This window comes from Acinonyx jubatus, chromosome B3 (genome assembly GCF_027475565.1).
Source record: "Acinonyx jubatus isolate Ajub_Pintada_27869175 chromosome B3, VMU_Ajub_asm_v1.0, whole genome shotgun sequence".
NCBI classification, from domain to species: Eukaryota; Metazoa; Chordata; class Mammalia; order Carnivora; family Felidae; genus Acinonyx; species Acinonyx jubatus.
Genome location: NC_069386.1, coordinates 115,899,899 through 115,924,481, shown reverse-complemented (window position 1 = coordinate 115,924,481; position 24,583 = coordinate 115,899,899). Strand labels below are relative to the sequence as shown.

The 24,583-nt window shown below is 47.7% G+C and overlaps 1 protein-coding gene across 5 annotated transcripts in view; it reads right to left on the bottom strand.

The window, feature by feature from the left end:
• Positions 1 to 3,417: 3,417 nt before the first annotated feature.
• The window catches only part of DCAF4 (DDB1 and CUL4 associated factor 4), a 31,646-nt gene continuing 10,480 nt past the window's right edge, over positions 3,418 to 24,583 (bottom strand). For 3 of the 5 annotated variants that reach the window (XM_027066085.2, XM_027066083.2, XM_027066082.2), the window contains 13 exons: positions 22,135 to 22,231; positions 19,906 to 20,009; positions 19,327 to 19,484; positions 18,559 to 18,641; positions 17,208 to 17,310; positions 14,542 to 14,685; positions 13,534 to 13,583; positions 9,348 to 9,427; positions 7,981 to 8,076; positions 7,771 to 7,868; positions 6,650 to 6,823; positions 6,230 to 6,344; positions 3,418 to 4,483 (listed from right to left, as the gene is read on the bottom strand). In XM_027066085.2, the coding sequence (XP_026921886.1) occupies positions 4,290 to 4,483; positions 6,230 to 6,344; positions 6,650 to 6,823; positions 7,771 to 7,868; positions 7,981 to 8,076; positions 9,348 to 9,427; positions 13,534 to 13,583; positions 14,542 to 14,685; positions 17,208 to 17,310; positions 18,559 to 18,641; positions 19,327 to 19,484; positions 19,906 to 20,009; positions 22,135 to 22,223 (1,488 nt within the window). In that variant the 5' untranslated portion in view covers positions 22,224 to 22,231 and the 3' untranslated portion in view covers positions 3,418 to 4,289. Of the gene's footprint in view, positions 4,484 to 6,229; positions 6,345 to 6,649; positions 6,824 to 7,770; positions 7,869 to 7,980; positions 8,077 to 9,347; positions 9,428 to 13,533; positions 13,584 to 14,541; positions 14,686 to 17,207; positions 17,311 to 18,558; positions 18,642 to 19,326; positions 19,485 to 19,905; positions 20,010 to 22,134; positions 22,232 to 24,583 lie in introns of those variants that run through there. The other 2 variants (XM_053224660.1, XM_053224661.1) reach the window with 2 other exon arrangements.

Genomic DNA, 24,583 nt, shown 5'->3' with positions numbered 1-24,583 from the left:
CATCCCTAGACCACTCCCTTCCATTTCCCAGACACCATGTCACCTCAGTTCTGGCTGCCCTGGGCTATTGGCAGCATTTGTATCTGGGTGCCTTTGCTCTGATTGGGCTTCTGTAGAGCAAGTCCTTTTTGCTCTTGCTGTAGCTGCTTCTATTTAAATGAAGCCAAGAGTGCAAGCAGGTGGGTGGGAGGAACAAGCCAGGAGAGGCGAGCAAAGGCAGGCCAACCAGTCCGGAGGTCACTTGTAGGGGACAGAGACGGCTGGTCTTGAGGAAAGTGGACAGAAGGGAAAATTAGGTCAGTCGCCTGGGTGGCTCATTTGGTTAAGCATCTGACTCTTGGTTTTGGCTCAGGTCATAGTCTCATGGTTCGTGGGATCAAGCCCTGTGTTGGGCTCCACGCTGCGTGAGATTCTCTCTCAAATGAAGTAAATATTAGGGGTGCCTGGGTGGCTCAGTCGGTTAAGCATCCGACTTCAGCTCAGGTCATGATCTCGTGGGTTGTGAGTTCGAGCCCCGCAACGGGCTCTGTGCTGACAGCTCAAAACCTGGAGCCTCCTTTGGATTCTGTCTTCTCTCTCTGCCCCTCCCATGCTTATGCTCTGTCTCTCAATAATAAATAAACGCTAAGAGTTAAAAAAAAAAAATGAGTCAATATTAAAAGGGGAAATCAGGTCAAACTGGACCCAAGACCTTAAATTTCCAGGGGAAAAGTAAAAATCCCATTCCTTTAAGCACAAGGGGCCTAGTAGATTCTCAGACTTGAGCCAAGACCCTGCTGGCTCTGTCATTTATTAGAAGACTTGGAACAAGTCACTTCTATTTTTCTTCAGTATATTGGAGTGACCATCACCTACTTCACAGGGTTATAAGAATTAAAAGGCAGTGATGTTGGCAAAAACTGCTTATTCCGTATAATGAGCGCCTGGTTGTGGCAAGTGCTGGGAAATCTAAGCTTTCTGGAGGTTTTTGAGACTTAACTGGGACTTTCACAGATGGAAAGGGGCAGTACGGCTAGCTTGGAGGCCCAGGGGAACGTGGATCGTGAAACATTTGTGTCCTGAGGCTAGGCGGGAGGCAGAGATGGGCCAAAGGGGTAAGGCACACATGATTTAGTCTCCAGAGGCCATTTTATTGTGAGGCACAAGAAGCCTCTGAATGCAGGGACCTAGGAAGGTCACTCCCGCAGCAGGGGCCATGCGGTGGGCAGCCTGGAGAGGCAGACACGGCACCATACACCACAGGAGGGGGAGGCGAAATTCAGCCTGCCATTTTCTTCAGAGATGGCTTATTGTGGAAGATTCAGACCAGGACAGATCAAGGGCTGACCACTAACTGTGGCAAACTTGGTCTCAAAGACCACTTCTGGGGACCCTCCTAGGGGGACACCAAGCAGGCTGTCTGTGCTCTCCAGAACACGTTGGGCCAGCTGAATTCAAAGGTGTCTGCACAGTGAGATGGGATGTAAAGCAGGTACTTACCTCACGGCATTAAAAAATATATCTGTATTTGAGAGAGAGAGCATCTTAAGCAGGCTCTGCAGAGCACAGAGTCCGCCCTGGGGCTGTCCTACCACCCTGGGATCATGACCTGAGCCAAAATCAAGAGGACACTCAACCAACTGAGCCACCCAGGCACCCCTCGTGGTCACTGTTCGCTCATCTCTGTTTGCTAGGCTATAAGCAAGCAAACGCCAGGCCACGTAGGTAGGAATTCGTCATAGCTCAGTGCTGCCGCCCCCACCACCTGTTCATTCTTTACTTTTGGTTGTCACCTGGGAACAGGGCAAAATGCCCCAAGACACCTGCAAGTGAAAAATGCTTCACTGAGACTATGCAATGTACTCCTCTCTGGGATACTATGTCACAAGCAAAGAGACCAAAATACTTCTCAGCTAAGTCTGACCTCTTTTCGTATAACCTAGACCAAATATATTAGCAGTGACTGCTAACCAGAGATTAAGAACCAATTTGCTGAGTTGAAATCAGAGGTTTTAAAGAACCACCCCCTTCCTTTTAAAAAGCCTAAGGGAAAGCTAAAATGATTGACCAACAAGAAACTTTGGCTATGAAACAGGTGTTAAATAGTTTAGAAGGGATGGGGCCATACGTGTCAGAACTCACCTGGTATTCTCCTGAGGGGTCCTATGGTCTCCACTGTTTGGGGAGAGATCAAAGTTGGGTTGAAGAGCCACCCATGGGCTCTCAGCTCCACAGAAACAATGTAGAACTGTGAGGAAAACTGCATGAGATGAGCAGGACCAGGGATTTTAAACTGCAGATCCTGCAATGAACGAACCGGTTTAACTTTGAACTTGAGGGGACAAAAGTATGAGTGCATGTTAGGTTCATGGCTCAGCATTTATGCTTAGTTGTGCTCTTGGGCAGGGGCACACCACCAAAGTTACTCCAAGAGACCCCACAGTGATGGTGGCCACCTGAACTCTTCAACTGTGTATGTAATTTCCTGGGACCTAAGTACAGGTCAATATGCCAGGGTTGAAGAGATACAGGGACAAAGTCTAAATAACTAAACGCCTCAGAATGCTGGTAATTAGTAAGCTTATCATTGGTGAGCGCCAGAAAAATTTACCAGGCGATCAAACGTGAATGATTAGCACTGCACGCCCCCACGTGCGCCACGCCACTTCCTGATTTCTCGGCAGCACTAGCCGTGATACGCAAGTACTGTCGGTGACTACAGGTGCGTGGGCAGCACTGAACACGGTCTCAAGTCTTCTAGTTCCAAGTTCCAGTTCCCGCTGAACAGGTCTGTGCGCGCAGGCCTCTTCACCTGTAAAATGATGCTAATGATTTTTATTACTACTGCTGTAACTCTTTTGTGTGTTATTAAGGATCAAGATGGGGGAAAGTTTTATAAAATATGAGGCACTAAACATTTTTTTTTAAATATAGCATGTAAACAGCTCAATCTGTCAGATGACCAACCTGATATGCTCATCTTTTTTGGGGGGCAGATTTGGTTTTCTGTACATTAAATTGTACTGGCAGGAAACAAGATGTAACTAACACTCAAGGGAGTAACTGAAGAGTTTAATTGAAGTTCCTGGGCTAGCAACAGTGAGGTGCAGTTAGTAGATCTGAAGAGACAAGTAGAAGCTGCTGGAACGTGCAGAGCTATGTTCTAACAGGGGCTGCGGCCTGGGGTGGAGGGACACAGCCAAGCCCCCCACAGCCTAGCAGGAGGGGAGCTGGGGAGCCTGCTGTTGTAGCCCATAGGGGCCAGCTTCTTGAGGCACGCACCTCAAGCAGGCACAAAAAATGAAAGCTCTCTTGCAAAGCCATCGAAGCTGGTCTCCACTCCTCATCTAAGATCTGAGTAGACGTTACTGCGCTGGCTCGTTGCCGTAGCGGCCAAGCGTCATGATCTTCTAAACGTTGACAGAGCAACACACTACGCATCGTTCTTTCTGGTTTATTGTTCGGTAGAAAGACAGGCTCTTGAAAACTTTGTATAAACAGCTCACCAACTGCCTCTCCTAGATTACAAAAAATGAAAACCAATTTTCTTTGACATGAGGCCCATGAAGCTGCCATTCAAATCACCATAATGGGAATAGGAACTGTTGTACCTAACATGCTGGGAGGTGCCTCAACAAAGGCATGCTAGGGCCTGTTTAAAACCTCTAGCATCTAGAAAGGTCCATTTTTCCTCCCAATGCCTACGAATGGTAATAAAAGGGGGATCCAAGATCTGCCACTGATGTTGAATGAGTCTGAGAAGGCTTTTTAATGACCACCCCCCGCAATCCAGCCTTCAATCTTTCTCGAGAGACTCAGAGAAAGGACTCCCTGCTTCCCCTTCTCCCCAGCTTTCTCCAGTCCAGGCGCACACCTTTCTGGGACCCAGGCACTGACTACACTAACAGTCTCACCCAATCTCATTACCCTTCTTGAAAGGGCTTTTGGTGAAAGAAAACTTCAGTTACTGCCAATCTTCAGCCCTTAGCAGAGTTTTTGTTTGAAAAGGGCCGGGGCGGAGGAGAGGGGAGTGGGGCACAGGCTATTCTAAGGAATTCAACAGGAAACAAGTACCTTTTATGAAAAGGACTTCTGAGCTCTCTGAGCTCGCAACTTAACTGGAATAACTTTACTGAAGTGTCTCCACTTAAAACATAGCACCTCTTCCCAGCAGCCGGATGGATGGGATCTGTGTACACAGAGCACCCATTTAAAATGCCCTCACTGGAAACAGGAATTGTGGCAGAGGCATGGCTGCTCCTCACTCCCATAAGTCAAGTCCACATCCCTCTGGGTTGCACCCCGTGGAATTAGCTGTAGGAGAAACAGTAAAGGTCCTGCTGGACGGCCATGAGCAACCCTGGGGCTCCTCGGAAGCCCCCGAGCCGAGACGAGAAGGCCACACTGGGGATGTCAGACTTGGAGGTGGGGTGTGGGGAAGGTATGGTTCTCAGCAGGCAGGCATCATGGAAGCTCCAGATTCTTGTGTAGCAGTCCTGGCCCACTAAGAAAGAGGGAAGATACACAGCAGGTTAGTGAGAGGATGCACAGGAGAATGTGTATACATGTGGACATGGCTTCTCGCAATTCCTAAGGCTAAAAAGGACTCCACGGGAGCCAAAGCACAAATGCAAATGGAAACTATTTCTGCCGATAACATGTACTTCTCGAAAATCAAAGTTCCAGGTCTTCCTGTGCTCTAGAAGCACCACCAGTTGCAGGTATTCCAAGCGACCAGAGGCGTTGGCTGGCGACGCCTTGGATGGTGCCCCAGGCATGTCGGCTAACAGGTGGGCGCTCTGCTTCTCTGGTCAAGGGCTGTTCAAGAGGGTGACTGCAACAGATTTCCTGTTTGTGAAATAGTGACCAGGAAGACCTCTTCACTTTAATGCATCCCGGGGACAAATCAGGTGATGATGCTCCCCAGAGCTTTTTCTAGTTTAAAGAAATTTTTTTAAACATTAAAAAAAAAAAAAAATCTTTTTTTAAAGTTTATTTTGAGAGGGCGTGAGTAGGGGAGGGGTGGAGAGAGAGGGGCAGAGAATCACAAGCGGGCTCCTTGCCGGCAGCGTGGATGTGGGGCTCAAGCTCTTAAAACTGTGAGCTCGTGACGTGAGCCAAAACCAAGAGTCGGAGGCTCAACTGACTGAGCCACCCAGGTGCCCTGTGCTTTTTCTGGTTCGATGGCTCAGTGTGTCAGACCACGTAAGTCTTTAGGGCCCAGAGCTGTGAGGGATGTGGCACCTAACAACCACTGGCTGCGGCAGGCCAGACGCGGTCTACACTACTGGAGAGCTTCCGAGGAAAGGAGGGCAGACCTTAGGGTTTCCCGGATTTCACATCTGTGCCTGTGGTCAGCCGAGACCGTGCACTCCCTCGGCTGTGGATGGATTCAGGCCGCGCAGTTCACCGATTACTGCAGCTAGCCCACATACCCAGGTCTGCCTCTCAACGGGGCTTCTCTCTTTTATATTGTCCAGAACACAGAAGTTCTTCTTAGATGAAAACTTATGGAAACTAGGCCTAAGCAGGAATCTAACTGCTGCTGGCGGTGAGAGTAGTAAATCAGCCTGAGAAAGTCCTAACCAAGTGACACTTCTTGGGCGTGGGGAACAAGTACATTCTGTAGGCATATTTGCAAATGTGAGGACTTGTCAAGACCAAGAACGTATTCCTTCTGTCAAGGGCCTACTATTTAATTTGTCAAACCACTGAGCTTTCATGCTATCAGAACATTTTGTAGCCCAGAAACTCAAAACCTGTGATCAACCTGTAGCTCCTTTCAAAGCAGCGGCTAGACATTTCAGCTCCTGTTCTGCAGATCATGGATCCCCATGGACTGTGTTAAGGGGACCAGGAACCAGTGCTGTTACAATGACCTTAATTTCTTTTCTCAGCATCCTCTGCTAGAAAGTGAGCTCAAAGAACAGGGAGCCCAAGCTTTTCAACACGATGGGCTAAGGGTCCCACTGAATGCTGACCAGGTGGACACCCAGGTCTCCCAAGCTGCTATATTTTATTGCACCTAACCTGCCTGTTACTGAGGTGATGTTGTCCCACTAACATGGGGACAAAGGGCTGTCCAACTGGTGGATGTTTAACTGCTGCTTACTCATGTCCTACTCTACGTCCCATCTGGTCCCCCTGACCTCAGGAGTCCACAGTCCCAAGTATTCAGTTCAGATTTGGAGTAATTTCCCCCTCTGCCGTTTTATTTGACAGGACAGAATATCTCCCCCTCCCTAGGTACCTGCTACCACGATGCCTTCTTCCTCATGCACGTGCAGGGGCAGGTAGGCGTACTCGTTCACATGACCTTCGTATTGCCTTATACACTTAGTGGTTCTCAGGTCCCACAGCTTGATCTGTGGAAAGCACAAGGGGCCATCAGAAAGAGTCTGGCAGGCACACTAGCGAACGTAGGCGCGGAAGCCAGGGAGGACAAGGTGGTGTCCAAACACCTCTCCAGGTTAGGAAAATCTTAAGTTTCAAAAGCATCAAAACCAGTTTTGTGTCTGTCTAGATCGGGCTGGGCTCCCACCTCTGCACAGCCCACAACTGCCTTTCCCTTGCTACTGTCTTGCATGAGGGTCTCTTCTGAAGAGCTCTTCATCTGGCAGAACTCTGGGCCAGTGGCTGCAGTGACCTGAAAGAGTCAGTGCTACCCTACCGTTCCCGCCATGTCAGATGCCATCAGGTTTTGCTCTTCTTGGAGGATCTGCACAGAGGTCACTGCTGAGTCGTGGAACAGGCGGGTGGCCTTCCAGCCCTTGCCCTGATTTCGACAACGCAGATCAATGGCAAAGATCTCCCCAGAACGACAGCCATTAAACAGCAAAGGAGCCTATGGAAAAAGGCACTGGTTGGTACCTCCTCCTCTAAGGCTGGGAGGGGTGTGCCTTCCAGAACAGAAGGCCTGTCTCGCACCCCTCTCCCAGCCCCTGGATCAGAGGTGTGGGTTGATGGCTTGGTGGGGATTTGAGCCTCAGTGTAGCCGGAAGATTTGAGCCTCAGTGTACCCTTAGGAAAGGGTAAGAGAACTGGACCCCATGTGTCTTCCAGTGTCCTCCCCACTGGCTGCACTGGACCCTTAGGCCTCATTCTGTGAAGCCCATGTGATGGCGCCTTATCTCCACCAAGGAAGGTCCTTTGTGAGAAGCGAGGGTGGGAGTATGGAGTAGGAGAGATGAGACATCCAGGGAAGCCATGGAGTCCCAAACAGAGGGCAGAAGGCTGCAGAAACATGAAACATGCAGAAACACTTCTGTGCTTCCAGAAGACGGCAGCTTGGCAGTCTGCACACTCCTCCAGGCTTTTAAACAAAGATGGCATTTTTTAATGGGGGAAGTCTCTGAAAAGTAGGAATGACTAGAATTTTGTTAAAATTTATTTGTATGTCAAAAAAATTACTTGTCCTGATGGCTAATCCCAGTACTTACGAAGTACTAACAATTCATTTAAATAGGAAGTTGTTTAAAGCCAGTTTAGGCAGCTTCCTGCCGTTGGTCCTGTCCCTGTGCTTTAATAAAATCACCTTTTTGCACTTAAAAAAAAAAAACCCAAAACCCAAACAAAACCAAAACCAAAAGCCAGTTTAGCCAGGCCTTTCTGAATCAGCCAACTTTCCTCCAGTGCACATACAATCACCAAGTAAACCATTAATCCTCTCTGATGTCCTTTTTTCCCCTGAAAGAGAGGGACAACCAGATACCACACAGGAATCCGTTTTCAGTCCAGCAAAATTTCCAATCTTGGGAAACTTTATACTGCCCCCTTCCCAATCCAACCAACCATGAGAGCAAACTGCTGGGCCAAGACATCGCTGCTGGTCCCAAATGACTGCCGGTGTCCTGTCACCACGTTGGTCACTAGGACTCGCCGAGACAAGCCTGACAGAAATAGGGATGGGACAGAGAGACAAGGATCACTCACAGCCTGGACAGGGAGTTTGAAGTCTGAAATTCTTTACGCTGGGAACCTGCGGAGTCAGTCATGGCTCACCTGTACTGAAGCAGTTATTTGCCTGGATGTTCAGGGACCATGCACAGGACCAGGCCCCAGGGATCCGGAAACTGCAGAGCATGCCGGGCCGTTCTCCTGTTGATGGGAACAGTGACTATAAAGGGTCGCTGCCCTGGAGGGACGAAGATCTCCTCTCTATGCTGCCAGGCCAGTGACCACTAGTTCTGGGAAATCTCCAGGAATGATTGGTCAGAAGGATCTATATCTTGGCCCCATTCTGGGTTTTGTGGTAGCAAAAAAGAGACACTCCACTGGGGTACCTGGCTCAAAAGTGGTCATTCTGATAATGAGCACATCTTTCCCGACTTCCCAGTAGTAGCATTAGAACTACTAACTGCCGTCAGAGAAGCAGTGTGGTGTTTTTACAAGAGGGTTTCAATCCCACATCACACTATTAGATGTGTGATCTCAAGGAAAACATTTTTAAAATAAGCTTTTAAAGTGATAACAAAATTGATAACAAATTCCAAGTATATAGTTTAATGAGTTAGCACAAGGTAAGTATAGCTATACCATCATCTAGGTTAAAAAGCAAAATATTCCAGTACCTTGATAACCCTCCCAATTACCATCTCCCTACTCTTCCTTAAAGAGAATCACTCTCCTGACTTATGACACCATAGATTAGTTTTGTAAGGCAAATTCTGAACCTCTCTTTGCCTCACTTTCCTCATCTATAAAACGGGGTGACACATGCTCCTGCCACGTAAGCTTGCTGTACGATGAAACGGCAGGCAGCGGGCTAAGTGTGCCTCATACCCTCCACGTAACCTGCTGCGGTAGGTGTTCTCTTCACGGAGTTAAGCCAACTGTTCAAGTTGGTAAGGGGCAGAGCCGGGACCCACGCCAGGTCTACCCGAAGCCCTGCACTCTTAGAGGTCTGACCCTCGTCTAACTGATCCTAATTCTCTGAAAGACTGAAAACTTAATATCCAGAATGCTGCCAGGAAGAAGTCCAACTGCCTTCAGGCACACAGAATGCAAACATCCCCAGCAGCACCTGCCATGCTTTTCTGCATGGTCTGTGCAGGAAGTCCAAATAAATACTCCGCTCTCTTGCACTCATTACATACTCTTCCTAACTGTTCTGGCTGAGGTGACCCCAACGAACAGGTCAATGGAGGGGTGTGTAAAGATGCACCTGCTTCTAGTACCAATCCTGGGTCCAGTTTACAGAATCCTACTGTGCTTCTGTAGGCTGTCCCCACCCACTCTGTGGTCCCCACACCTCCTGCCCCAACCTTCACCACGGAGTCTACACCGTTCTTGTGACTGCAGCTCATAGGAGGCAGGGACCAAGACCTCCTTCAGAGCACCTCCTTATCCAAAGGAAAAGGCCCCAGTACCTGGGTGACTACTGACAAACAGCGATGCTGGGAGCAGGGTGGCACAGCCTGGAGTCTCTGCGATTCCCATGAGGCACAGCCTAGAAAGCTGTTAAGGGCAGTCAAGTACAAGGCTCTCCTCTGGGAAGAGAATGGGCATTAGTACCCTTCAAGAAACTGTAACGCCGTGAGCCAGATTTAACACGCTTACATTTTCTAGATTTAGTTTCAGATTTTTTTTTCTTTAAACTTTTTTTTAAAGTTTGTTTATTTGAGAGAGAGAGAGAGAGAAAAAGAGCAGGAAGAGAGAGGGAGACACAGAATCCGAAGCAGGTTCCAGGCCTGAGCTGTCAGCAGAGCCTGACACAGGGCTTGAACTCATAAACTGTGAGATTGTGACCTGAGCCGAAGTGGGACACCTAACCAACTGAGCCACCCAGGCACCCCAGTTTCCGATGTTTTAAAAGGAAAAATATGTCACAGTTAAAAGACTCTCTGACCCCTCCCCAGTCCAATGCTTCCCCTACCCAGAATCACATTCTAAAATTGGTCTGAGGTCTGGGCCATGCTCTATTTCCTTAGAGTATCTTCTACAACTTTTCCATCTTGCTGTCTTCTAGATTCATCTGTATTAAAGCTTGTAGCTCCTGTTCCTTCACTTTCACTGTGGATGAATATACAATTCATCTGCTGATGGGTACTTAACTTGTTCTGTGTTTTTTTTTTTTCTCTGCTGCTGGAATGAGCATCCCCTCCAGTGTTCCTGTGTCCTGCTCCATATGTGGGAGGCTGCTTTAAAGCAGTGTTTTCTTGAACCCACTCTAGGAGTTTGATTTTACGCTACCACGCACTGCATTCACGCAAATAACTGAAACAGAAGTTTTAGAAAATATTTACTCTTACTAAATATGGAACCGATTATTTTCTAGTCTGTTTCATTAAAAAAAAAAAAAAAAAAGTGCTGCTCACAAACGGCAGAGGTCACGACTTGCAGTTTGCAAACAGGCTCTAGTGTCTAAACCCAGTGCGGAACTGTGGGGTCACAAGGGGTTGCAACTTAAAGGGTCTTATCAATTTACTTACACCAGCAGTTTCCCCCATCTGCCGAACTGGGCACTATCAGACTTTTAAAACTTTTGCTCATCTGAACGGGTATAAAGTGACATCTCATTTTAACTTGAGTTTCCTGGGCTACAACTGGATGTGCTGATCCATCAGATCACAGCCATTTGGGTTTCCTTTCCTTTGAACTGCCTCCGCATGTCTACCGGGCCATCTGTCTTCCGACTGCTCTGGCTCCTCTCCCTTCACAGGCAGAATTCTCTCAACAGGAGTCTGTTTCTCTACCTCCTTGCCCTCCTGTCACTCTTCAGCTCATTGAAACCCAGGTCTGACACTCCTCTTCCAATCAGGTGTTCTCCCCAAGGTCTCCAGCGAACTGTTTCTCACTCCCATCAACACTTTCCAGTCTTGCCTGTGGCCCACGACACTTTCCAACCACACGCTCCTTTGTGGCCTCCACAACCGCCCTCTCGGAGTTCCCTCCTCAGACCTTCTCTTCCACCTCCATTCCCTGGCCTAGATCCTAAGCCTCTTGGACGCATGCCTCTCCTCCACTCCTGCTCATCCATCCCACCCTCTCCCCTGCCCTCGGTCTTGCAGCAGCTCTCTGCCTGAGGTCTCACCATTGCCAGTCTCTTGCCCACACTACTTTGTAAGAAATACCTCCATGGCCACAATCTTCTAGAACATTCCAGCAGCCAGGGCCCCACCTTGCCAGAGACTTCAGACATCAGACCACTTACTGCTATGCAATGTGCAAGCTCCCTTCTGCTTCTTCCTTCTGCTGTGAGCTCTGTCCCCTCCTTTCTGTATGGGATCACCTCCAGGAAGGCCACCCTAATCCCTTTCTCCCGCTTGCATCCAATTGCCCCACGGACTCACTATACAGACTGAGCACCTGCTGCGCTGCCATTTCTAGCACCTTGCACAGGGATTGCATATAAACTCAACAGATTTTGGAGGAATGAACACATACCTCAGTGAAAAATGTAAATACCTGCAAAGCAATCAAGCAACATTGCTGATCATCTGAATGTGTGATGTGTACACATCACACTGCCTTGGGTGGTAAGCCTCATGTTAAATACAGCAGTATGGAGAGTGCTGAAGCCATAAATAATAACACTGGAGCTGGGCAGCCCAGGGTTCTTTAGCCCTTCCTAAAGAAACCTCTTTTCCTTCTGGGTTTGGAGGGTGAGGATGCGGGGAGGGAGTCCCTACCCAGATGCACTTTCAGTTACTAGGACTAAGACCCAGGTTACCCTTAAACCCTATAGGATACTAAGGGGGTCAGTATTAGATTTAACCCTTTAATAGGCCACAGGTTATTGAAAAGCCCAGTTAAGTACAACTTCGATCGAACCTCCCACCGTTCTTTGGGGGGTAAAATGCAGAGGACAGGTCTAAATGAGTTCCAGGACCCTCAGCAGAAGCAGCGGGTGCACAGAAGCCTGAAGACTACCTGAAATGATCACCAGAGGGCAAGTAGCTGATGAAGCTACCACAGACCGTATCTTTAAAACCAATTATATGGATTTTTATCCTCTCCTTAGCCTAAGGAGAGAAACATGGGAAAATGTTATCCTGTTTTAAGATCAGAAATGAGAGCAAGGTTGTTTCTCTCCTTTAAGACTTGGTCTCTTCTGTCCTCTTGTAACATCACAGTAACAGGTGGCCTTATCCTTCCACAGAATCGCACCAAATGAAAGCCACATAGAATTTTCAATTTACAGAACACACACAATTTTGTGTGTCTTATATAAAATGTATAACCTGAATCTGTGTTTTTAAAATAGAGTGTTTCAAAATAAAATAAAATAAAATGTTTTAAAAACAGAGTGCCATGGGGGTGCCTAGGTGGCTCGGTCAGTTAAGCATCTCACTCTTGATTTCAGCTCAGGTCATGATCTCACGGTTTGTGAGTTTGAGCCCTGCGTGTGGCTCTGCACTAACAGCACAGAGCCTACTTGGGATTCTCTTTCTCTCTGTCCCTTCCCCACTCACACACTCTCTCTCTCTCTCTCAAAATAAATAAAAATAAAAAAAGAGAGACAGAGTGCCATAGAACAAATTAAAAAACCCCAACAGGTTCCAATTTTTTGAAACCATTATTTGTTGAGGACCCATGATGTGACAAGCACTGTGCTAAGTGCATTCATAGACATTAACTAATATTAGCCTCGTGACAACTCATGAAATAGGTGTTAGGTACAATGAGTGGTCACATAGTTTCAAGAACTCATTTATTATGGAAATGAACCAAGGACAAGACATATGAATGTGTGGCTCTGGCTCAAACAATATTACTCTCAGAAGCACGAGACAGACAGGTGTCTTGTGCATCAAGAGCCCTCAGGGACTCCAGGGGAAGGGTCTAGCTAGCCTGAAACTACACTCCAGTGCTCCTAGTAGAAGAACCCTGATCGCTCTCTGAGAGGGAAGAGGCTACAGGAAGAGGGCTCTAAAGAAGGCCGTGTCTGGCAGGGACCTCAGGCACAGAGCCCACACACTCATGTCCAATGCCAAAGGAATCCCTTTTACTGATGTACGCCCTCAGCCTCCCCCCCGCAAGGGGTCCAGCCCACCCTCAAACCACTGCAGCTCTGAGTTCCTCCTCCTTCACCTCAGGAGGATGTGGGGTTTCTGCCTAAGGCTTTACTATTCTTTTACAGATCTTTTTTTCTTTTTAATGTTTATTTATTTTTGAAGGAGAGAGAGACAGAGTGTGAACAGGGGAGGGGCAGAGAGAGAGGGAGACACAGAATCTGAAGCAGGCTCCAGGTTCCGAGCTGTCAGCACAGAGCCTGATGTGGGGCTCGAACTCACGAACCACGAGATCATGACCTGAGCCGAAGTCGGACGCTCAACTGACTGAGCCACTCAGGCGCCCCAGTTCTTTTACAGATCTTAACAGTGATGGCACATAGTGACATCAATGTCACCCTGGGACCTCGACTACTTCTCTGTGCTCCATGGGAATCTTTGTTCTCTACCTAGCTGCAATGCTCCTTCCTAAAGGGTGAGATGTGCACACAAAATGGTGCAGACCTCTGGCCCCTAGGACCACCTCACAAACCCCACAGACACTCAGCTCCTCATCAGGGCCTGGCCTGCCCACCAAACCTCTTCGTCTGCCAAAAGATACAGAATGTGGGAATCCAAGTGATTCAGCGAGGCCCAGCACACAGAGTTCACCTGGTGAGGAAACACACAGCAAGACAGAAAGACTGGTTTGACTGCCAACTCATGGAGAGAAATAGACAATGCCTGCCTATGGAATAACTAGTAGGGATACAGACATGGGGCTTCTTTCTTCAGGTCTCACTCCTTTTAAAGACGCTGGAACAAGCGTCAGAACAGGGAAGTTCCCTGCTCCACCATGTAGCGCCTTGAGAGGAACAGGGAGGAAGTAACCCCCAGGCTTTGGTCCTTTGTCGTCAGCATGGACCTCACAGTGAGACATCTAGTAACTTTCTGGTTTGGGGACGGGTTCTCGGCAACAGAAGGGGACAAAACCCAACTCTGAAAGGCATACTGTATTTCGTTTCATTCAGAAACCATTTTCAACCTGTATCCATCTTGTGGCTCATGTCCCAAATGAATAGAATGTCACACAGCTTTTTACACATGCAGCCATCACCCAAGTGCAATTTAAAGGTTGCTCCCTAGACGGCAAGCTGTGCTGTATTATATTTATGTAACCTCATCTTTATGTATATTCTATTTATGTAACCTCTTTTTATTTATGTAACTTCTGGGTAGGCCACAGACTGGCTGAGTGACTGATGCACTGGAGGACTATCCACAAAGATAACAACAGCCCACTGCCCAGGAACTCGGTGCCTGGCACAGGCTCCTTCGGGTCACCTCGATCCTCTGGAGGGAAGGTCTGTATAAGCAGTTAAAGAAGCCTCTCAAGCCTAAAGAGGTTTCATGCCTTCTCCCAACTATTGACAGTTATTTCTCTTCTAAGAGAAGAAACTCCTGAGGCCCTTTTCTTCCCTTATAGGTTATCAAGATCTAAAACTCCATTTTCTCTTGGTAAAATGAGGTACCCAAGGTTCTCTCCTCTACTCTAAATTGGGCCAACTACTGCAGGCCCCCTGCATCCAAGGCAAAGGGGGTCGCGAGGCTAATGGGAAAGGCAACGTACCTTCCGGTTGGTGAAGTAGAGGTTTTCGTGCATATGCACCTTGAGCGAGGGGGTCTTCAGACCACGCAGGCTGATGATGCCATACTTGGAGCCTCCGACTTTGACATCATTCACTGTGAAGAGCCGGTCACTGTTGGTATCGGCCTGGAGGGGAAAGGAGACCATAGGTGACCTCCCAGGCTGAGCCAGGTGAGCTGCCTAAGACCACCTGCCATCTGTCTTAGATCCCATGCTCTGAGCATTTTCACTTGGTGAGTGCTCCCACCCACGAGGGAGCATGGAGGTAACCTGACTTGCACCTACTCAGTCCAGCTGTCACTGGGCAAAGCTAACAGGCATCTGATCTCGCAGTCCAGGAGTGGGGGTGAAGGCGATGAGGGGGAACTGTCAAGAGGCATGAGGTCGGCACAGTGACTCCACTCAGAACTGGGTTTGGCAGAGTCCCTACATCCATCCAGAAGAGCCACATGGTGACACGCAGCCATCATGAAAGCCATACAACGATGTGGAAAATGCTAGTTACAACTGTGAAGGGGTAAAAGGAGGAAACAAAACTGGATTCCCATTACATGGGCACTTTTCCCCTCAATGAGATACAAAAAACAAAAAACAAAAACCCACTGCATTGTAGGAAAAAATTACAATAGAAAATACTACGGGGCGCCCAGGTGGCTCGGTCGGTTAAGTGTACAACTTTGGCTCAGGTCATGATCCCACAGTTCTGAGCTTGAGCCCCACGTTGGGCTCTGTGCTGACAGCTCGGGGCCTGGAGCCTGCTTTGGATTCTGTGTCTCTCTCTCTGCTTCTCCCCGCCTTGCACTCCGTTGCTCTCTCAAAAACAAATAAATGTTAAAAAAAATTAAAGGGGCCAGGCCTGGGTGGCTCAGTTGGTTAAGCGTCCAACTTTAGCTCAGTTCATGATCTCACAGTTTGTGGGTTCGAGCCCCGCATCGGGCTCTGTACCAACAACTCAGAGCCTAGAGATTGCTTCAGATTCTGTGTCTCCCTCTCTCTTTGCCACTCCCCTGCTTGTACTCTCTCTCTCTCAAAAATAAGTAAACATTAAAAAAAATTTTTTAGGAGCACCTGGGTGGCTCAGTCGGTTAAGCGTCTGACTTTGGCTCAGGTCATGATCTCACGGTTTGTGAGTTTGAGCCCTGCGTTGGGCTCTGGGCTGACAACTCGGAGCCTGGAGCCTGCTTCTGATTCTGTGTCTCCCTCTCTCTCTGCCCCTCCCCTGCTCACGCTCTGTCTCCCTCTCTATCAAAAATAAACATTAAATTAAAAAAATTTTTTAATGTAGTTAATAATTATTTCAAAGCAAAACCCTACATATTTAAGTGTTTTATGTATACTTATAAATACAACATACACACATACATGGGTTTGGATGTTGGTGAAACTGTATTCACTTTGCAAATTTACTCGGAAAGCACAGTTTCCTGAAGAATCATGACAGAGACTGGAATCAGATCTGAAAAGCTGATCTCCGGGTGGCAAAGCTCCCTTCCCAGTACTCTGGTCACACAGCCAGCCAGTCACGTCTAACCCTGGGTGACTGGGAAGATCTGGGCACTAGTGCCAGCCTTGTGTGAGATGAAGTAGGAGGACCAGGGGCTCAGGCCATACTCAACAGCACAGGCATCACCACCCAATTTTATGGAAGAACCCCAGGGAAGGAGCTCCTGAGGGGAAAGTACTGCAAGAAAGTTTTCCAGCGATTCAGGTCAAACTGTGCCCCCAAACACACGGGAGAGTAAAGCCAGGAGAGAACACAAGTCCTGGAATACCCCTTGCAGAAGGGCTCTCCTGTTGAGGTCTCCTGGGGCAAGACCTCAAGGGTGAGCACTGTCGCTTCAGATTCCAGTCCTTTCAGCAGACCACCAGGCTGAGGTTTTTCATTTTGTGTCCTTCTCGAATTCTCAGCTTTCTCCTGGCCTCCAGGAAGGACAGGGCTTACAGGACAGGCCATGATCTCCTGTGGTCTCAAGCTTCTGGTCTAACTCAGTGGTGTATCGCCTTCTGTTTGCAGTGGACTCTCGGTCCTCTGCCAACATTTCCCTGAACCCTAGGTTCCAGCAATCTCTGGCCTTAACCTTGGCTTCCAGCCCAGGTCTAACCTAAAGCAGAGAAGATGCTCTGCTCCCTGTAAAGGACATGACAGAGCTGTGCTGGACGTGCAGGCCCAGGAGCACAGACCCTATAGGACCCTGCCACTGAGGTCAGAGCCAGCAAGCAAGGGAATAACACATAGTCGCTACTAAAGGATACTGGTGCTCCAGGTCTGACCACCAGATTATGCCCAGTATAGAAAGGATTAGAAGCCCCCGGTCCACTGTGTACCTTTTCAATTTGCAGACAACACACCAAAGGGAAAATTACATTGTGACAGTTCTCAGTGTGGGGTGGGCTGAGGCTCTCAGATTAGATGACAAGAGCTGTAGTGGGGGTGACGATGGTCGGCACAGCCTGCCCTGCCAGCTCAGCGCCTGCCAGCAGGTAGCCAGTAGGCACTGGTTAGTACCATAAAACCAAGAGGACACCACTTGCTTTTGTGGCACTGGCTTCCGCACGGCTAGCCCCAATGAAAGCCAATGTTAAGCCATGCAGTGTCCGGGGACAGCAGCTATACCTCTGGCACCCGCAGGGCGCTCCCTCCCACTCACCAGTATGAGGTTAAATCGGTCGCTTGCCAAAGCGGAGGGATCCGAGCTCTGAATCTGGACCTTTTTCCTCTGCATGCAGCTCACTCGCAGCTCATGAGCTAAACTGCAGAGGGAAAGAGGGACGGGGAGGGCATGGGTGTCGTAACGAGACACCCGTGAAGCAGACTCAGAGACTCTGCCCTGGCCCACACCCTGGAGACCGCCTCCCCTAGTCAGCCACTTCTCCTCCGAAGTAATTCTCAGCAATGGAGTTGAGTAGGGTCCTAAATAACCTCAATTGTAGAACTCTTAGGAAAACTAAGGCCAAGAAATGGGTGGCCCATTCATAGGGTCAAAGAGAGATGAACTAGACCAATCTGTCTTTGGATCATCTCGTACAACTCTTTCTTGGATCATCTAGTACAACTCTTTCTTGAGACAGAAGAATTTGCCTGAAAAATGCAAGAAACAGCAGGCCAAAGAGCACCCAGCTAGCAAGAACCAGGTATGGACCCCCTTCTCTCTCCACATCATGGCCGCAACCCCACTAAGAACAAAGCATGTTTTAGGGTGAACAGAGGTATTTCTACCTAGACCTTTAATTCCTTTCCCTCTCAGGAGGGAAATTCTCAGAGGCATACCCGACCTGACCTGGTGGATACCTCCTGCATGGCTGGCCTTCCCTGAAGGGGGCCTTGTTCCACGGTAAGTGCTATAAGGCACTCAAACTCAAGTTGTTTCTTCATAACATGAGTTCCGTGCACAGAAGGGAGACAGCAGAATGTAGGGGTTAGGAGCTCAGATGTTGGGAGTCAGGTAATTCCACCCTTTCTAGCTTTACCTTGAGCCAGTCAATCAACTCTAAGCCTCAGTCTCTTCTGGAAACTGGGGGAAATATCAACCTAGCTCACAGGGTTTTAGTTAGAATTATATCAGACATTACAAGTATATAAAGTTTAGAACACATACATCTGTTTAATGCTCTATTTTGGGTGACAACTTGCTGGAAGAGGAGAAGGGAGCAGATATCGCATGGGAATGAAGCTATAGGGCCTCCTATTACACTAAAAATGATTTCAAGTAACACAGAGGAAACATCTTGAGAAATTTCTGCTCAGTTTCTCTGCCTAGATCCCCTCTCTCTTTGGCTTCCTACATGAGCCACTTCCCTTGCTCTACAGAGAGAATGCTTCACTCAGGGCTGGTTTTAGCAGCAGAAGGCAGGCTGTGAGCTGAGCCCCCCTCTCCCAACTGTGAAGACTCCTTACAGAGTGGTTATGTACTCCATCCTGACTGACTTCTTGGACCATGGAAATAAGAAATAGGAAAAGAATATTCATGAAGAAAACTTAACAACGAGGCATTGTCTTACCGGCAATAACTGGTGGCATTGAGAAAACCCAGCTTGTTTTTTTGGAGCAATGAAGATGCATTAAAGCCCATCCTGGCTATTTTCTAAATTAAAAGAGAAGAGAAGAGTAATGAAGTTTTATGTTATGGGATAATAGAGAATGTTTTCAGTTCCACAGGATGTAATGAAAAAGCAAGCATACTAAGTTGGCAGAAACTATATGCATAAAGTTCTAATGGTCTCCTCTTCTTGGCAAGAGGAAAAGTCCATCACAAGAAAGAACGTGTGAGCTAGGAATTTGGTTTGGTGCCCAAGTCCAGACTCCCCATCAATTTATGCCTGGGGAGATGAAGCCACCCCACTAGTGAACACAAGAATGGCACTGGTCACTCAGGTCTGCTTTCTGTTCGACTACTAGTGACCCCGGGGCCCCCATAAACCACTGAAATGTGCTGGGATGTAATCCCCACAAGGGATGCAGGAAATCCTCATATCCAAACCACATCCCTCGGTTTTCTATTTAAAATATACAATTACTGAAACCATTTCATGCCACTTCCCAAGATTCTTCTGAGAAAGGACAAGATGTGAGAATCACTGATGAAACTTTGCCGATAAGAAAAGGGGGGTGGGAGATTTCTTGCCTTCTTACTCACTTCATCAGATTACTATGGTGGAAGGTTGATGTCACATTCCCTCAAGTGCACCATGCTAAGTGTTACAGAGGCATCTGCTCGGCACCTCCTATCAGCAGTGGATGGATGTGGCCATCACGAGTGTGGAGCCCACCTTTTTCTGCTTGTCTTCTTCCTCCAGCAGCTGGAGCCTTTTGCTTTCCATCTCCTTGTGCCGGATGCTCTCCTTTGTGAGGGGGTTGCAATTGTTATGTCCGGGGAGCAAGCGGAAGTAGCGCTTCTTTTCCGGGTCAAAGTAATACCCTGGCAGATCTTTAGTCAAAAAGAAATGAAATCCACTTAAACACTGCACTGACCCACCTATGAAGGAACCCAGTGATCTGTCCACACCACCCCTTACAGATGCCTGTCTTTTCTGAGGGGCGGGAGGTGGGCTAACATTGTCACTCCCCATCCAACGCCCATTTCGGTCCTGCACTGGCGGAGCCGTTTGCCTCAGAATCCCCATTCCTGACACAGTCAGGATGTTTAGTCAGTGTTTTAATTTGCTCCAGAATTTCCTCCAAGCCGGGAACGGGCGTCGTTGACACACATGGAGTTCACCCACATGCAAGTGCAGACACACATGGCTGAGAAGGGCAGCCAAAACAGAACCAGATGATGAGGCAGGGTGAGGTTTCATCTTTTCTACAGGCAGGGACACAGGAGGTCTACCACCCAGCAGACGCCTCACCTGGCGCGGAAGAACTCCCAGCTGTGCCAGATGAGGTCGATGGGGCCTCGTCATCGTCGGCACGGCCAGAATCCTGTGGGCTTTGCTGTGCCGCTGTGTTACACCTGTTGACACACAGTCACAGTAACTTGCAGTGAGGAGCTTGAGTCCCATTCTCTGACTGTGGGATCCTGCTGGGGTCAGTCAAGGCAGTTCCATGGCCTTCATTTCAACCCTCTGATTCTTCTGATTACCTGGGGAGCTCTGACCTCTCTTTTCCTGGAAAGCAGTGTTACCTACTACAAATATACAGAAGTCAGGGCAAGGTTTTGGTTCCTCATCCTTAACAGGACACGGGTCACAGTAATTCCCTTTCCTTGTCTCCTCATGTGAGCATTTTGTGAGATCTTTTCAAAATTTCCCAATGAAAAGGGGAACAGAAATCTTTGCCAATGAGAATGTTACCAGCTGGGCTCATCTGTCAGCTCAACAGCAGTTACAAGGCCAGGTGCATTTCATTCTTTATTGGATTCAGCAGTACAAAGGGTTTAAATTTTACCTGGCTACACAAGCTTACAGATGGAGAAACCGGGGTTCAGGGCACAGAGGTGATTTGCTCAGTTAATACTGGGATAGAGCCATGGTTTAAACACCTGATTTGCAAAACTACAAGCAGCTTCTGTGGCAATTACAGGCTGAAGGATGTAACGATACAGCAAAACACCTAATTTTAGAATCCTGACAAAATCCACTTTAAAATCAAGAACTTCCTGCCTATCCCTCAAAGGAATACAAACTGAATCACTAGGCTGAAGGAATGAAAGAACTTTCTCTTCTGTCTGTGAATTCTAACTATGCCATTTCAGAGAAAATCATTTAGTCTCCCTTTTTATGGCCCGGACCTTTCTGAGGCAGCTCATCTGGCTGCCGCAAGAGAAGGATTAAGCATCATGACAAACGTCCACATTTCTAGTCCAAGGAATGCTGTTCCATTCTGTCTATACAGAGCCCAAAAGGTGGCTGCCTGGCGTGTTTCCACACTACCTGCCAGGAAGAGTAGTGCTCTTTTTGCACAGATCACATTTCGCTGCACATTGGACTCTTGTGCGAAGGCCCGGGGCCCCCAAAATATCCATAGCTCTCCTTACAAAACATACAAACACTGGGCACCGTCCTGATCTTTCCGCAATATGGGTCAAGTCTGGGACTCTGGCTCAGAGTCACCGATTTTATCCTGCATCTAATGAGGCCCACCATGTATGAAGGGCCTGCTCAGAGGCAGGAAGCCCATCAGAGACTTTACATAACAGTATTGCAAACCTTGTACTAGCTCTCTTGTACAAGGGTGACTCAGAGTGAAGTAACTTGCCCAAATTCACAAAGGAAAAAGCAGAGTGTCAAACCTAGACCTTCTGATTCCAAAGCCCTTGTTCTTTCCACAACACTTTGGTGGTTTTTATTACTGTTTAGGTTAATCTGTTCTAGAGAAGCTTCTTGGTATCTGGCATCTTCTGACCCTGTAGTTAAGACACCCGTCCAGGTTAGAAGGATGTCTGAAGTACGGCAGAATTTTGAAATTGGCATGCAGGCTTTCTCTGGTGAGAAGGGGGCTGTGGAAAGATTTCTGCATGAAAGAAACACAGTCTAGTCCCAGAACAAGATGCCCACCTACAGCAGGATAAGACACTCCCCACAGCTCAAGGCCAACAGGACTTCTGGCCATAAGAAAAATAAGTTGAGAATGGAACATGTTTTATGCTGGGGACTTTGAGTACAGACTAAGTTTTACTTTCTAAACTAGGTAGCGGGTACATGATGTTCATTGTATTATTCTTTACACCTTTTTTGTGTTTATTATATACAATATTATATATTTAGCCTTTCTAAGGACTTAGGCTAAATGAAATTAGGTCTCCGGAAAGCTATTTTCATTGGCTAGAAAAAAAGGGAGAGAGAGAGAGAGAGAGAAAAAAAGGCTGCAAAACAGAAAAACAGCTCTCGAGCTCTATCTGTTAAGGTCTCCTTCTAAGCCTCTGGCTAATACTCTGTACAGAGGTCATGGTCACTCTCAGAAGAAAAGAGTCCGGCCATATCTCCTAACTACTCAATCGGTGGTGGGCAGGCTGACCTGCAGCAGTGGCACTGGGAACGTGGGCCCCGGCTCAGACCCTGCCTTTTGATGAGAACCCTGTGACTCCCGTGCACGGACAGGCTGCACGTGCTGGGGTGGCACTGGGCAGCAGCACTTGCCTCTCGTCAGAACCGTGTTGTCTGAACCAAGGGTTCTGCTGGTGGCCCCTTCGCACACGTCTTCTATTCTGCCTGTGGTTTTTATGCATTTCTGCTCCTAAAAGAGAAAAAAAAGAAAGTTTACACACAAATATGTGTGTGTATGCACTTTTCTGTTTGTTTTAAACAAAAATATTTTTTTAATGTTTTATTTATTTTTGAGAAAGAGAGACAAGAGTGAGAGCAGGGGAGGGGCAGAGAGAGGGAGACACAGAATCTGAAACAGGCTTCAGGCTCGGAGCTGTCAGCACAGAGCCCGACGCGGGGCCTGAAGTCACGAACTGTGAGATCATGACATGAGCCACAGTCAGACACTTAAATCAACTGAGCCACCCGGGCGCCCGTTTGCCTTTTTTTTTTTTTTAATGTTTAGTTTTAAGAGAGAGAGTGCATGTGAGCAAGGAGGGGAGGTGCAGACAGAGAGGGAGAGAGAATCCCAAGCAGGCTCTGCATCATGACCTGAGCTGATATCAAGAGTTGACACTTAATTGACCACCCAAGGCACCTTTTTGCTTCTTGATAGTTCCTTCATGCTCAGAGCTAGGCAAAAGGCTGGCTCAAAATGGTTTCTCACCAGAGCTAACACACCAAGCCTCGCCTATAAAGGCTGCCTCCGTTATAGGAGATACCGGTAAAATCCCATGCTCCTGAAGCCACTTCTTTGGCTACAGGTCTCCTACCTCACAGTTAACACCTGGCCTGCCAATCTGCCAACCTCTGGTTCCCTGGGTCACGGTGTGAGCTGATGACAGATTCTCACAATTACTTTAGATGGCAGTTGAGGCTGGCATGGAAATTCTTAGGTTATTCTTCTTTCTTTTCTTTACCAGATAACACCAGGGCATATAATTTTTCTTTCAATCCACACACATCCCTATTCACAGAGAACAGTTGACAGTGAACACTTTCTCCTACACAATTCCAGCACTGAGCAGGGAAAACTGTGAAATAACTAAAGGAGAGCTAGTGTGTGGGACTTCTCAACATGCTGTATAAAGGTTTTAACTTCCTGAAGTATGCTAGCTATTAAGGGGACAGGTGTGCACGTGCACTTTTAAAAATAAAAATGAAATAAAAACACTTCTTAATGACATGTATTGCCATATTTCAAGTGACTTTTTCAAATCTTATATAGCCTGAAACCAGCACTTGAATCACAAGTTTCAACACTGGGAATCACAGTGAGAGGTCTTAAAAAGATCAAACTGTGGTACATGGACCAGCTGCTCTGAGTTTCATGCTTTTCCAACACCTGGTGACTCCCCCCACCTCCAACCCATGGGAGACAATGATGACATCTTGCCGAATACTTTTTTTTTTTTTTACTGAATATACTTTAAAACCATATTCAAATGCCATAACAAAATTAGAAAAACATTTCGAGGGCTGAATGCAGCCAAAGAATAGGCTAGAAATCTATTTGCCTCTATTTTCCAACTTATACTTCTGAGTGGGGAATGCTTATTAGCATCAGAGCACCAAAAGTCTGGACTTCTGGTCTAGTACTTACGCAAACATTTTGTGAATTCTATAACAAAGTCCTCAGTTTGCTTGCTTCAGACAGTCAGTCTGCCTCCCCCACTGGGTCATCCCATAACCCGGATTACTTTCACCAGACGCTCTCCAGTCCTGTGTCAGAATGGAGCACTAGTGAAGCAAAGTCTGTAGCCCTGCGGATGTGGAGTCATCATAAATGTCTTATTTTGTCTTAAATTGTCATCCTCTGCTGGGACAGTATGAATTAACCTAGTTGGAGTCACTCTCGACAACGCAGGGTGTTGCCACTGTCCTCACACTCTTCCCACTTTCTTCCGGCCCCTACTTGCTAGCATAGGTCCCTGCCTCACAGAGAAGAGAGATGTGGCCAGGAACGAACACCCCAACTTCTCTCCCTTCCTTCCACAAACATCTGCCTTTCATACTTCTAACGGTTTTCTCTCTGGTCTTGGAGAAACAGGAGTCCCTGGGCCTCTTCCTGGCAAACCCACGCCACCTGGCTGATGCTCACATTCCTCAGACTCTGCAGCCACCCGTTCCCACGCATGTTCCATCAATTTCCCGTCCTTCTCTCGGCTTACGAACACGGCCAGGTTTTTCATTTGTATGCGCTCCCTCTCGACCCAAAAGGAAGAGGAGTATTCTGAGCACGTGGTCTATGTGCACACATCCCACCTGTTGGTTTCCCAGTCATTCCTCAGCCCCCTACAGTCAGGCCGCCTCCCTCACCTTTCTGCCGAAACGCTCCCGTGAGGTCCTACTTGCCAAAGCCAGTGGTCTCTTTTTAGTCCATTCCTACCACATGTGATGCCATAAAGCTTCACTCTTTCTTTGGCTTCTGGAATATCTTTCTCTTCGTTTTCCTTTTGTCAAATTCAGCCTTTTCTGGTTTCCCCATAAGTGCGTTTTCTAC